This window comes from Rhinopithecus bieti, unplaced genomic scaffold (assembly GCF_001698545.2).
Source record: "Rhinopithecus bieti isolate Rb0 unplaced genomic scaffold, ASM169854v2 scaffold_19615, whole genome shotgun sequence".
Taxonomy (NCBI): Eukaryota; Metazoa; Chordata; class Mammalia; order Primates; family Cercopithecidae; genus Rhinopithecus; species Rhinopithecus bieti.
The window spans coordinates 197,892-211,666 of record NW_016809466.1 but is presented as its reverse complement, the minus strand read 5'-3'; the positions used below and the strand labels follow the sequence as shown (position 1 = coordinate 211,666).

Here is a 13,775-nt window from a genome sequence, read left to right as displayed (position 1 = left end):
CTGGGACTACAGGTGCCCACCACCACACCCGGCTAATTATTTTTATATGTTTAGTAGAGATGGGGTTTCACCGTGTTAGCCAGGATGGTCTTGATCTCCTGACCTCGTGATCCACCTGCCTCGGCCTCCCAAAGTGCTGGGATTACAGGCGTGTGCCACTGCGCCCGGCCTAATGTTTTTATTTTTACAGAGATGAGGCCTTACTATGTTGGCCCAGGCTGGGCAGATCCCGACTTCCAGTGATCTGCCCGCCTCAGCCTCCCAAAGTGTTGGGATTACAAGCATGAGCCACTGCTCCTGGCTGCCCCATGTTTAAATAAGTTTGGGAAGTGCTGCCTGTTTCTGCAACACTGATTGGAGTGCTTATTACATCAAGGTGCTGAGCACAGAGACAGCTCTTTAAAATGTATCACACTTAATTGTCACCACAGCCCTGCTAAGTCATGGGTCACATCCCTCTTTTACAGATGGAAACACCAAGGCAGTCCAAAGGAAAGTGCTTATCCAGAGCCAGAGTCTGACAATGGCCGGCTTCATGAAAGACTCAGCTTTCCTCCACCCTCACTGTCCAGAACTCTGCCTGCAAAGGGCAGGACATAGGTGAATCATGGGGACTGGGAGCACTTCTAAAACTTTGGGATAAGGGAGCTGGGAAAAGGGAGGCGCTGTTCCAGGCATCCACCTGGTGCCCTGGCTGGAGAGGTCTGGTGGAGGGTCATGGGGTGGGGGCAGGAGACAGAAGTGGAGAGACAGAGACAGAGGGGAGGCAGTAAGCAGGATGGAAAGAGAAAGGATAATGAAAAGAGACATGGAGAAAAAAAGTCAAAGAAAGGATGAACACGGAGAGGCAGAAAGACAATGTGAGGCCGGGAGCAGTGGCTTGCACCTGTAATCCCACCACTTTGGGAGGCCAAGGCAAGAGGATCGCTTGACCCCAGGAGTTCAAGACCAGTCTAGGCAACATAACGAGACTCCGTCTCTACAAAATTAAAAAGAAAAACATTTCAACAGGCATGGTGGCATGCACCTGTAGTCCCAGCTACTCAGGAGGCTGAAGTGGGAGGATTGCTTGAGCCAGGGAGGCCAAAGCTTCAGTGAGCTGTGATTGTGCCACTGCACTGCAGCCTGGGCAACAGAGTAAGACCCTGTTTCAAAAAAAAAAGAGAACAGAAAAGAAGAAAGGAAGGAAGGAAAAGAAAGAAAAAGAAAGAGAGAAAGAAAAAAGAAAGAGAGGGAAGAGAGAGAGAGAAAGAAAGAAAGAAAGAAAGAAAGAAAGCAAGCAAGCAAGCAAGCAAGCAAGCAGGAAAGAAAGAGAAAGAAAGAAAAGAAAGAGAAAGAAAAAGAAAGAAAGAAAGAGAGAAAGAAAGAAAGAAAAGAAGAAAGAAAGAAAGAAAGAAAGAAAGAAAGAAAGAAAGAAAGAAAGAAAGAAAGAAAGAAAGAGAAAGAAAGAAAGAAAGAGAAAGCAAGCCAGCCAGCCAGGTGCAGTGGCTCACGCCTGTAATCCCAGCACTTTGGGAGGCCAAGGGGGGCGGATGACCTGAGGTCGGGAGTTCGAGACCAGACTGACCAACGTGGAGAAACCCCGTCTCTACTAAAAATACAAAATTAGCTGTGTGTGGTGGCACATGCCTGTAATCCCAGCTGCTCGGGAGGCTGGGGCAGAAGAATTGCTTGAACCAGGGAGGCGGAGGTTGCGGTGAGCCAAGATTGCACCATTGTACTCCAGCCTGGGCAACAAGAGGAAAACTCCGTCAAAAAAAGAAAGGAAGGAATGAAGGGAGGGAGAGAGGGAGGGAGGAAGAGAAAGGAAAAAAGGAAGAAAGGGAAAGGGGCAGGGAGAGAGTAGGGGAGAGGAGAGAGAATGTGATAGACAGGAAGAAAAAGAAGATAGAGAGGAGGGGAACAAGAAGGGGAGAGACTGGGAGAAGCAGGCAAATGCAAAAGACATGAAATGGCTGGGCGCAGTGGCTCATTCCTATAATCCCAGCACTGTGGGAGGCCGAGGCAGGCGGATCACCTGAGGTCAGGATATCGAGACCAGCCTGACCTTCCTCATCTCTACTAAAAATACAAAAATTAGCCAGGCGTGGTGGCTGGCACCTGTAATACCAGCTATTCAGGAGGCTGAGGCAGGAGAATCGCTTGAACCCGAAAGGCAGAGGTTGCAGTGAGCCAAGATTGCACCACTGCACTCCAACATGGCTGACAGAGCGAGACTCCTTATCAAAAAAAATAAAAATAAATAGGTCAGGCTTGGTGGCTCAGCACTTTGGGAGGCCAAGGTGGACAGATTATTTGAGGTCAGGAGTTCGAGACCAACCTGACCAACATGGTGAAACCCCATCTCTATTAAAAATACAAAAAAAGGCCGGGCGCGGTGGCTCATGTCTGTAATCCCAGCACTTTGGGAGGCCGAGGCAGGTGGATCACGAGGTCAGGAGATCAAGACCATCCTGGCTAACATGGTGAAACCCCATCTCTACTGAAAATACAAAAAAAAATTAGCCGCGCATGGTGGCGGGCGACTGTAGTCCCAGCTACTCAGGAGGCTGAGGCAGGAGAATGGCATGAACCCAGGAGGCAGAGCTTGCAGTGAGCCGAGATCGCACCACTGCACTCCAGCCCAGGTGACAGAGCGAGAGTCCGTCTCAAAACAAACAAACAAACAAACAAACAAACAACTAGCTCAGGTGTAGTGGTACACACCTGTATCCCAGTTAGCCGGTGAGGGCTGAGGCAGGAGAATCGCTGACAGCTTGGGGAGTGGAGGTTGCAGTGAGCGCGAGATTGTGCCACTGCCACTGTAGGGGCCTGGGTGACAGAGGGAGATTCCATCTCAAAAAAAAAAAAAAAAAAAAAAAAAAAAAAAATAATAATAATAATAATAATTAATAAGCATAATAAATAAATAAAAGACAGGAAATGACGGTGAGAACCTGTGTGAGGGACTAGCTAATGGCGAGTGCTAACAAGGAGGTGCTTGTGACCTGCTATGGACCTGGAATTTGAGGGTGATGGAAATGTTCTGTATCTTGACTGTGGTGGTGGTTATATGAGAGTTGGCGAAACTTGAAAACACCAGAAAGGGTGAACTTTACTGTACTGTATGTAAATTACACTTCATCCAGCAGAGGTGGTTCACAACTGCAATCCCAGCACTTGTGGGAGGCTGGGGCAGGAGAATTGCTTGAGCCCAGAAGTTCGAGACCAGCCTGGGCAACATAGGGAGACTGTCTCTAAAAAAAACAATTAGTCCCAATGATGGCATTCCCCGCCTCAGGGAATGCCAGCGCCCACTTCTTCTGCCACCCCTCCCCCATGGGTCCCGTTAACCGGATACAGGGAGGAAGGCATTTCCTGCCTAGATGTCTCCGCCCCCACTGCCATGGAGACCAGCTTGGAAGCTTACGGGAGCTGCTGTGGCCCAGGGCTCAGTGGGGAGGAATAGGAGGCCAGGAGTCTTGGACTAGCTGCAGGGTTTGAACTAGGCTGAAGCAGCAGAACCACAGAGGTGGCTGAGCAGGGGTCTGACCCTGGGGCCACCTAGCCGCACTCACACACCCACTTCTCCCTCCAGAGCCCTGCCCTGAAGCAGGTCTCTGCTCCAGGCCTTTCCTTAGTTGGGGAATCGGGAGTTGGGGATCAAAGTCCCCACATCTCCCTCCCCCGCTGCAGCTGTGTTTATCAAGGTGATGTTTGGGGGTAAGTGGGGTCCCCTGTCTTGGCAGGCGGGTAGGGAGATGAGCACACTCAGAAGCTGCTTCCTTCCGCCCTTGGGGAGGGTGGGGAGGCAATGGCGGGAAAGGGGGGTGGTGCAGATGGCAGGGGTCGGGGAAGCGGCTCTGTGAGAAGGCAAAGCGAGCACCTGGAGCGAGTCCCTTAAAGGGAAAAGCCGAGCTGAGTTCTGCTCATTCACGAGGACTCCTCTCGGCCAGCGTCCGCCGCATCACCCTGGAGCAGGTTTTTAAACCGCGCAGTCTCTTCCTCAAGCTTCAGCGTGCATCAGACACCTGAAACACTAGCCACAGTTGCAGGTTCCCCATCCCTCCGGCTGGAGGCGGGTCGGCCCTGTGCGGTGGTGGAGGGGAAGAGGAGAGTTGGTAGGGGAGGGAGCGCGGGGATGGGCTGGGTCCCTTGGGGGCGGGGCCAGGGAGGAGGCTGGGCTGGCGCGCACTTCATGCTTTGCAGGACTCAAGAGATCAACACTTAGGGGTCACCCTATATGGGAGAAAAGTCAACACACACGGGAGATGGATGGAGGGGTCTCCAAGGCAGTTTAAGCAACAGATGTCGGAGCTGTTGTGCCTGGGGCACAGTCCTAGCCCCCTAGGCCCAGTCGCAGCTCTGGGAAAGGGAGAGATGGGACAGAGAGACAGAGGACCCCAGATGCGGAGGAAGGTAAGAGATCCCACATGCTCACCTTTGCCCTTCCTCCACAGCCGGCTGCTCCGTGCTGGTGAACACCTCTTGCAGGCTGGTGAACCTCACCGCCCACCTGAGGCAGAAAGCAGGGTTGCCCCCAGATGGTGAGGAGACAGGGAGGAGAAGGAGGGGCTGAGGGGTCCCAGGCAGGGGTGCCAGCCCTGCCCAGCCTCTCTCCATGTCCTCCCAGCGACCATTGCTCTTCTGGCTGAGGACGGCAACCTAGTGAGCCTGGAGGAGGACCTGAAGGAAGGGGCTGCACAGACCCAAACCATGGGCAACTCCCTGCTGAAGGAGCGAGCCATATATGTCCTCGTTCGGACCATCAGTAAGGTGGCCCAAGCTTCTCTCCCCTGCAGCTATGTTAGAATGTAAGAGGGGGGCATAGCAGACCATAGACCACCCAAGGCCCTGTCCAGCTTCCCACCTCAGCTGGGGACCTAGCCCCATTCCATCCCTACCCCATGCTCTGCCCCCAGCCTGGACTAGCAAACAGTTCCAGAGTGAGAGGCAGAGTAGGGACCATCAGGCCAGTCAGGTGTCCTTCATCCTCTCTCCACATGCCACAGAGGGAGAGGACATGGTCCCCACCCGCTATGAGTCCCTACTGGAGAACCTGGATGACCATTACCCAGAGCTGGCAGGTGAGTGTCAGGGTACAGCCCAGGGGGAGGGCACACCTTCTCCCTAGCCCCTACCAGCAGGACTTCCCGGGCCTTCCAGAGGAACTGCGCAGGCTGTCAGGCCTCTCCTCTGCGGGCCACAACTGGAGGAAGCGCATGGGCACCCGGCGTGGCCGTCATGAGCAAAGCCCCACTTCAAGGCCCAGAAAGGTGAGCTCCCTGCCACCCAGGAGTTGCTAGCTGGGACCAGGAGCCAGGTACGGAGGAGATATGGACACCCAGGGAGACACCCAGAGTAGGACCCCTTCCTGTGGGAGGGACACATACGATGAGAGGCAGACCCTCAACAGCAACTCCACGCACCTATACCCCCAGACGGAACACACTGTACCCTGAGACAGGTCCCCACCACCCCACTGGAATGCCAGCTCACTAAGGGCTGGAATGTCCTCAGGCTTCACAGATGTGGCATAGGGGCTGGCACACAGTAGGAGCTCAGTGCACAACTGCTGGATGAACTCAACGAAGGCGGCAGCATGGTGTGTGATGGCACGGCCCACACTGGGTTCAAAGGGCTTGTTCTTCCATTCTGGCAGGCCTGGGGACCTGGCACACTACTGCCAACTAGCCAAGTTGGACTCAGACCCAAGGGGGTTAGCCATGACCTCTGCCTTGTGTGATCAGGTGCAAACAGACAGCAACCCAGCACGACTCCTCTTGCGGAATCTGGAATTGCTGAGAAGTTGCATCAGCAAGAGGGGCAAGGTCAGACAGGATTTAAGGCTGCTGGGGGCACCTAAGCTGTGGGTGCAGAGAATGGGATGCGGAGGCAGAGACAAGAAGGGTAGACGTGGCAGGTATCCCTGAGAAAGGGGAGAACCATGAGTTCATCCTGGAATTCCACCCTCAGAGTCAGATGCCCTTGGGATCACCTACTAATGCCTCTCCACCACACTCTGGACTGCCCAAGATATCTGTCCTGTGCTAACCACAGTGCAGATTGCAACAGGGCTCCTCCTCCCCACCCAGGGCCCTGATTAAGGTGATGGATTGCACACTGTAGTGAGACATCCATCCTGACCCCACCTCATCAGCCAGGGAGCTCCCTGAAGACAGGCCATCGAGAGAGGCACACAACAGGCTGTGTTCTAAAATAAACTTTTAATTGCACATTTGTGTCTTAGGTTATCTGTGGGGTGAGAAACCTCCTCACTTCCAATCCCAGCTATCCAGGTACAATCCGGTGTTGTGGTCTGGCTATCGGCGAGGGGCAGAGGTGGGTGCAGGACTGGCCCCCAAGTTTGCACCAACCTCTTCAGGGCAGTGAGCTCAGACCTGTGAAGGGAGGAGCAGCACAGGCTGGTGGTCAGCCTGCAGGTGCAAGAGGAGGGTCGGCCTCTCCCCCTCCCCGCCTGGGTTGGGGTCCACTCACTCACCATGGTTGTACTTGCACTGCTTCAGAGCCTCGCTGAAGCCCTCACACAGGGACAGGTCACTCTGAGTGGTCGAACAGTCCAGGAACTGCCTGATCTCATAGGCGCAGGGCCCCATCTGCAGGTGCTGGGGGGCAGTGGGGGTGGGGACCTGGGGGTACAGTGCAAGAGGCTGTAGGATCAGCTTGGAGTTGGTACCTGGAAGTGCGTTTCAAAGCTGGGGCCACCTGCCCCTCCCCACATCCCCAGCCTGGGTGTCCCAAGGGTCCTAGGCAGGCTGAGTGACCCAGCAGTGGAGGCGGCTAGACAGCGTGTTTCTGCTGCCTTCTTTTCTTTTCTTTTCTTTTTTTTTTGAGATGGAGTCTCACTCTGTCACCTAGAGCGGAGTACAGTGGCATAGTCTCAGCTCACTGCAACCTCCGCCTCCTGGGTTCAAGCGGTTGTCCTGCCTCAGCCTCCCAAGTAGCTGGGACTACAGGCGCCTGCCACCATGCCCAACAAATTTTTGTATTTTTAGTAGAGACGGGGTTTCACTATGTTGGCCAGGCTGGTCTTGAACTCCTGACCTCATGATCCACTTGCCTCGGCCTCCCAAAGTGCTGGGATTACAGGCGTGAGCCACTGCACCCGGCCTTTGCTGCCTTCTAATTGGCACTTTTGGGGGGGGCAGGGGAGGGAGGAGAAGGCTCTAGAAGAGCCCAGTACTCTGCCTGGACTCTCAGAGTAAGAGCCCCACCCCCACAAGTTTTAGCACCTTCCTGGCTCAGCTACACTAATCCTGACCCCTGACCTAGCCACAAAGCCACCTTTGGCTTAGGGTGGGTAGGGTCCCCAGCAGGGGAAAGGTCATCAGGAAAGTGGCTCCCCTTCACCCTTGGGCCCAGCGGCCACAATGCACCGACCTGGGTGCGGGGAGAACAGGGGCTCGGGAAATCCACCATCCCTCCCCTCTGCTAGGGTGAGCTGACCTTGGGCAAGTCTCTGAGCCCTCAGGGCCTGGGTTTCCCATCTTTAAAGGGCTGGTTGGTGTCTCTCCCTGGGAGCTTAGGGACCCTGGCCTCAAGGGAGGGGCTGGGAAACCTGCCTCTAAGTGACAGTGAACTCAAGACCAGTGGACTAGGACCCTTCCTGGGCAAAGAATCCTGGGCTGAAGCAATGGTGAGTACACGCGGACACTCCTCACTGGACACTTGGGCAGCACCCTGTGTGGCCTTGAGAGAATCCTGCCTCAGTTTCTCTTGGACCCGCTGCTCACCTGCTGGGCAGCAGGCTGGGAGGGCTCCGAGCTCCCCCCGCTGAAGGCTCCGGTCAGGGCGCTGCCCATGACGTGTCCCACAGCCGAGCCCACGGCTACCCCTGCGGCCGTGGTCGCCATCTGAGCCATGAGCCCCGGCTGGCCCGAAGGGGCGGAGGCTGGGGCGGCTGCTGAGGGAGGTGGGTGCGCGGGCGGGTGGACAGAGGGCGCGGCGGGGCGGCTGCGGAGGTGGAGGAAGCAGGGTTAATCCTGGCCAGACCTCAGGCCGGGGGTGCTGCAGCTCCTGGAAACGACCCCCGTAGAGGTGGACGACCCCTGTCTCCACACGTGGGGCTGCTCCCCGCCCCTCCCCCCGCCAAGATGGCGCAGCAGCAGCCAAGGTCACTCTGCGGACGCCCTTGGGGAGTGCCCACGCTTCCCTAACCCCCTCCCCACAGGGCCCTTGTCCCCCTCACACCTGGCTGGCCGGGAGGCCATGCTGCGGCTTCCCCGAGGCATGGTGGCGGCGGTGGGACCCGGGCTACCTTAGAGACGGCGGCAGCGGTTTGGTCGCGGGGACAAATGCCGCAGCGCTTGTCACAGCCGGCGCAAAAAAGGCGGGGCCCAGGGTGGGGCCTCAGGGACCCGCCCCCAAGGGGGAGGTGGCACTGCCCCCCAAGCCTGTACCCCTTCGCCCGTCCTCCGGACCTCTCCCTTCCAGCAGCTCCGGGTCTTGGCTGGAAATGGGACCTTGCTCCCTCCCTATGCTTGGCAGGCTGTGCGGGTTCTGGGGACGCGGGCCAGTGTGGCAAAACGCCGAGGGCTTAAGGAGGGGGACGGTTCCTTCTGTTAGGACCACCGCAGAGGGCAGGGAGCGGAGTTGGGGGTTGTTGCGAGCCCTGGAGGGGAGAGGAGACGGGGAGGCGACGGGCTGGGGCCAGCCGGGAAGGGGACGCGAGGTTCCAGGCCAGACTCCGCTCTTTGTCCCCTTCTGGGCTCGGCTGTCTGCCCCCTCCCACCAGACAGGGTCTGCTGACCACCGCGTGGCCTCGGGGTCTCGGGTGGCCTAGGGCAGTGAAGCGCGGCCCTGGGGAAGGCCTAGAGCAACCCATCCCCAGAATTCCCACGAGGGGGCGTCCCAACCCGTCTTCGACTGTCTGGGCCAAAATGCGCTGCCAACGCCGGCAGCCTTAGGCAGCTTCCGCGGGGGATGAGATGAGGCCCCCAGCGCGGCCCTCAACCCCACCAGATTCCCCGGGCCGGCCCCGCCACCTAGTCCCCGGCTCCGCGGGTGCAATCCCCGACACTGACGGCCTTTACGCGACATCCAGGCAGCGTGTCTATCCCAAAGGCCTAGGAGCATTTGCCTAGCTCAGTCAAATCTAGCGCAAGTTGAAGCCTGTAGCCTCGCAATTTTAGCAGCTTGGTTCCAGGCCAGGTGAGCTGGGGCGCGGATTTAGAACACCTTCCTGCTCTTCGGAAACGTGAGGTTTATTTATTTATTTATTTATGACATGGAGCCTTGCTCTGTCAGGCTAGAGTGCAGTGGCGATCTCGGCTCACTGCATACTCCGCCTCCCAGAATCAAGCAATTCTCCTGCCTTAGCCTCCTGAGTAGCTGGGACTACAGGCTCATGCCACCACACCTGGCTATTTTTTTTCTTTTTCTTTTTTTTTTTTTGAGACAGAGTCTCACTCTGTCGCCCAGGCTGGAGTGCAGTTGCCGGATCTGAGCTCACTGCAAGCTCAGCCTCCCAGGTTCCCACCATTCTCCTGCCTCAGCCTCCCGAGTAGCTGGGACTACAGGTGCCCGCCACCGCGCCCGGCTAATTTTTTTTGTATTTTTAGTAGAGACGGGGTTTCACCGTGGTCTCGATCTCCTGACCTTGTGATCCGCCCGCCTCCACCTCCCAAAGTGCTGGGATTACAGGCGTGAGCCACCGCGCCCGGCCTATATTTGTATTTTTAGTAGAGACAGGGTTTCACCATGTAGGCCAAGCTGATCTGGAACTCCTGACCTCGTGATTCGCCCGCCTCAGCCTCCCAAAATGCTGGGATTACAGGCATAAGCCATCGCGCCCGGCTGAACTTGAGGTTTTTATGGTCTTTTCTGGGTGACTTTGCCGTGGTTGTTATTATTACTCCTAGGTGGGGGAAGGCAGGGACTGTCCCTCATCACTGTTTGCTGTGCCCACAGAGGACTCCTGGCACTGGGATTGTGGACAGGGTGCAACACCAAGAACAAAAGCACCCGGAATTAGGGGTGTTGGGTCACCAAGTAAGAGAGGAGGCCCCTCTGTAAGGAAGGAGGAGGTCGAGGGGCGAGGGGAGCGGTGCCTGGGGCGTTTGGCCTTGCCTGGCATGCTCAGTTCTGTGTGTGCACAGTTGTCTCTGGCCATGCATGCTCTCCGTGGAAGTCAGGTGCAGCCCTGTGTTCTCACACACTGCAGTCCTTTCAGCCAGCCTGTGAACAGGGCCCTTCCCCACGCTGAAGGGGGGTGACCACCCACTTTGAGGGTGGCCTCCCAGTGAGGTGAGCACACAAAGGGTGGGCCATTCTTTCCTGGAAGACTCACCAGGCCTGGTCCTGCCGCTACTCCCTTGCTCATGCAGTCCCTGCCACCTGGTTCCTGTTTGTCAAACCAAACAAACTGCACACTTCTCATGGTGGTCCTCTGGGCCTAAACTGCAGAGAGTTGTTCCTTCAGCTCCTGTGGCTGATGGACTGCAGGTTCCACAAGGCATGGCCTTGCACCTCGGAGGCACCCAAGACCACTTAAGTGGGTTACACAAATGAAAATGAGGCTAAAAGAATGACATTGAAACAGGCATTGAAATGCCTACTTTTTTTTTTTTTTTTTGAGAAGGAGTCTTGCTCTGTCCCTCAGGCTGGAATGCTGTGGTGCAATCTCCACTCACTGCAACTTCCGCCTCCTGGGTTCAAGCGATTCTCCTGCCTCAGCCTCCAAAGTAGCTGGGACCACAGGCGCATGCCACCATGCCCTGCTAATTTTTTGTTTTGTTGTTGTTATTGTTTTGTTTTGTTTGAGACGGAGTCTCACTCTGTTGCCAGGCTGGAGTGCAGTGGTGTGATCTCGGCTCACTGCAACCTCCACCTCAGGTTCAAGTGATTCTCCTGCCTCAGCCTCCCAAGTAGCTGGGACTACAGGTGAATGCCACCATGCCCAGCTAATTTTTTTTAATTTTTGGTAGAGATGGGGTTTCACCATGTTGACCAGGATGGTCTCGATGTCTTGACCTCGTAATCCACCTGCCTCAGCCTCCCAAAGTGCTGGGATTACAGGCGTGAGCCACCACGCCCGGCCTGAAATGCCTACTTTTTAAAAGTGAGGCACTTTAGCAGGGAACAGTGGCTCATGTCTATATCCCAGAACTTTGTGAGGCCCAGGCAGGCAGATTGCTTGAGTCCAGGAGTTCAAGACCAGCCTGGCCAACATGGTGAAACCCTGTCTCTACAAAAAATACAAAAATTAGCAGGGCATAGTGATGTACACCTGTAGTCCCAGCTACTTGGGAGGCTGAGGCAGGAGGATTGTTTGAGCCTGGAAGGTGGAGGTTTCAGTGAGCCAAGATCACACCATTGAGCAAGACCCTGTCTCAAAACAATAAAAATAAATAAAAGTGAATGACTTTAAAGAAAAGATTGCCTGCCAGTCGTGGTGGCTCATGCCTGTAATCCCAGCACTTTGGGAGGCTGAGGCGCGTGGATCACCTGAGGTCAGGAGTTCAAGACCAGCCTGGCCAACATGGTGAAACCCTGTCTCTATTAAAAATACAAAAATTAGCTGGGTGTGATGGTGGGCACCTGTAATCTCAGCTACACGGGAGGCTGAGGCTGGAGAATCACTGGAACCCAGGAGGCGGAGCTTGCAGTGAGCTGAGATCGCACCGCTGCACTTCAGCCTGGGTTACTAGAATGAAACTTGGTCTCAAAAAAAAAAAAAGACTGGGCATGGAGGCTAACACCTGTAATCCCAGCACTTTGGGAGGCCGAGGCGGGTGGATCACGAGGTTAGGAGACCGAGACCACCCTGGCTAACATGGTGAAACCCCGTCTCTACTAAAAATATAAAAAATTAGCTGGGCGTGGTGGCGGGCGCCTGTAGTCCCAGCTACTCAGGAGGCTAAGGCAGGAGAATGGCGTGAACCCAGGAGGCGGAGGTTGCAGTGAGCCAAGATTGCATCACTGCACTCCAGCCTGGGCGACAGAGTGAGACTCCGTCTCAAAAAAAAAAAAAAAGAAGAAGAAGAGAAAAAAGATTATGAACTGTCTAGGTTGTAAAAATCACTCCTGTCTTACTTCTCCTTGCCCTCTAGGAGTCTCTGTGGAGTCTTCTTGAATAAGCTGTGAAACGTTTCCCCACCCGCTTCCCTTTCTTGGCCCAGGCTTCCTGACCACAGCTTCACCTTAGAGCAGCTCAGAGCGCTGCCTGCCAGGATGGGAGCCACTGCCTGGATTGTGGCTCTGCAGGGCCACCCATGATGGAACAGGTTGCCTGGTGAGGTGGTGAGGCCCTTCATCATTTCAGGGGGTGTACAGCAGGATTGGGTAACCCCAAAAATCAGGGATGAGACTGGAGGATCCCTTCCAGAATGTGGACACACCCCCTCCTTTGAGTCTAACCTCCTTTCTTTGTTTTGTTTTGAGATGGAGTTTCACTCTGTTGCCCATGCTGGAGTGCAATGGCACAATCTCGGCTTACCGCAACCTCCGCCTCCTGGGTTCAAGTGATTCTCCTGCCTCAGCCTCCTGAATAGCTGGGCTTACAGGCATGTGCCACCATGGCTGGCTAATTTTTGTATTTTTAGTAGAGACAGGGTTTCACCATGTTAGTCAGGCTGGTCTCCAACTCCTGACCTCGGCCTCCCAAAGTGCTGGGATTACAGGTGTGACTCACTGTGCCCCAGCCTCTCACCTCCTTTCTTTCAAGTCTCAGGTGGCTAGCCTGGAGGGGTCCCCAAGGGCTTGCTGGGCCCTGACCGGGGTACACCCTGGGGGCCCAGTACTCCACTCATACACCTCCCGCATCCTTCTGACAGCACCCTCCCCCCAGCTGACCAGGTAGAGGACCTCCTGACCCCTCCACTTGTCTGCTGGTATGGAAAAGCCTGGCTCCTCCCTCTTGGAGCCTCAGTTTCCCTATCTGTAAGCTTTGGTCTATCCAAGCTGAAGGACTGGCCAGTCCCTGCCATTTGCCTCACTTTCCCCTGGGACACATTTTAATATCCCTTTCCTGACCAGGTGCAATGGCTCACTCATGTAATCCCAGCACTTTGGGAGGCCAAGGCGGGCAGATCTCTTGAGGTCAGGAGTTCGAGACCAGCCTGGCCAACATGGAGAAACCCCATCTCTACTAAAAATACGAAAATTAGCCGGGCACGGTGGCACACGTCTGTGGTCCCAGTTATTTGGGAGGCTGAGGCAGGAGAATCGTTTGAACCTGGGAGGCGGAGGTTGCAGTGAGTGGAGATCACATGCCTGCACTCCTGCCTGGGAGACAGAGAGAGCCTGTGTCTCAAAAGAAAATAATAATAATAAATAAAATAATATCCCTTTCCTCAGAGGGGCTATTGTGTCATCTTCTAGAAGGATCCGTTGAGGCTCTGAGGGGTGGGGGAACTTGCTTGTGGGTAGGACCACCTGTCACAAGCTAGCAGAGGTCAGAGGTCTGGCCACCAAGGAGACCCAGTGGGATGCGCCTTCACAAAGGTGGGGGTATGGATGGGACCCATGAAACCCGACTCCTCTCAGACTCTAGCCAAGTCTAAGACTTTGGACGGCCACCACCCAGCGGAGAAACTGAGGCCCAGAGTGGCATGGGTTGGCCAGGGTCACCCAGCACCAGACAGGGACTTGGCCAGCCCCGGGGCAGGACCCTGCCTCCGACCCTCGACCCCGCTGGGCCGTCCCCTCCCCGTTCACCTCCCCCACCCGGGCCGCGGTGGCTAGGAGAGCTCAGAACAAAAGGCGGCTGGGGGCGGGGCCGGGGCGGGCCGGGGGTGGGGCGGAAGCTATAAGGGGCGGCGGCCCGGCGCGGCCCA

At 55.8% G+C, this 13,775-nt stretch overlaps 2 protein-coding genes across 2 annotated transcripts; one reads left to right on the top strand and one right to left on the bottom strand.

Moving 5' to 3' along the window:
- The first annotated feature begins 2,922 nt into the window (after window positions 1–2,922).
- CUNH22orf15 (chromosome unknown C22orf15 homolog) lies at window positions 2,923–6,165 on the top strand. The gene is made up of 8 exons (XM_017889486.1): window positions 2,923–2,928; window positions 3,621–3,702; window positions 4,440–4,526; window positions 4,613–4,750; window positions 4,992–5,066; window positions 5,146–5,255; window positions 5,730–5,810; window positions 6,075–6,165. Exons 1-8 carry the CDS (start codon window positions 2,923–2,925, stop codon window positions 6,084–6,086), a joined length of 591 nt encoding a protein of 196 aa, XP_017744975.1. The 3' UTR covers window positions 6,087–6,165.
- A 22-nt stretch (window positions 6,166–6,187) lies between these two features.
- CHCHD10 (coiled-coil-helix-coiled-coil-helix domain containing 10) lies at window positions 6,188–8,797 on the bottom strand. Its single transcript, XM_017889502.1, has 4 exons — window positions 8,191–8,797; window positions 7,734–7,953; window positions 6,482–6,629; window positions 6,188–6,380 (listed from the first exon to the last, which is right to left on the bottom strand). The coding sequence occupies exons 1-4, from the start codon at window positions 8,229–8,231 to the stop codon at window positions 6,361–6,363; spliced, it is 429 nt and encodes a 142-aa protein (XP_017744991.1). The 5' UTR covers window positions 8,232–8,797; the 3' UTR covers window positions 6,188–6,360.
- Window positions 8,798–13,775: the final 4,978 nt, after the last annotated feature.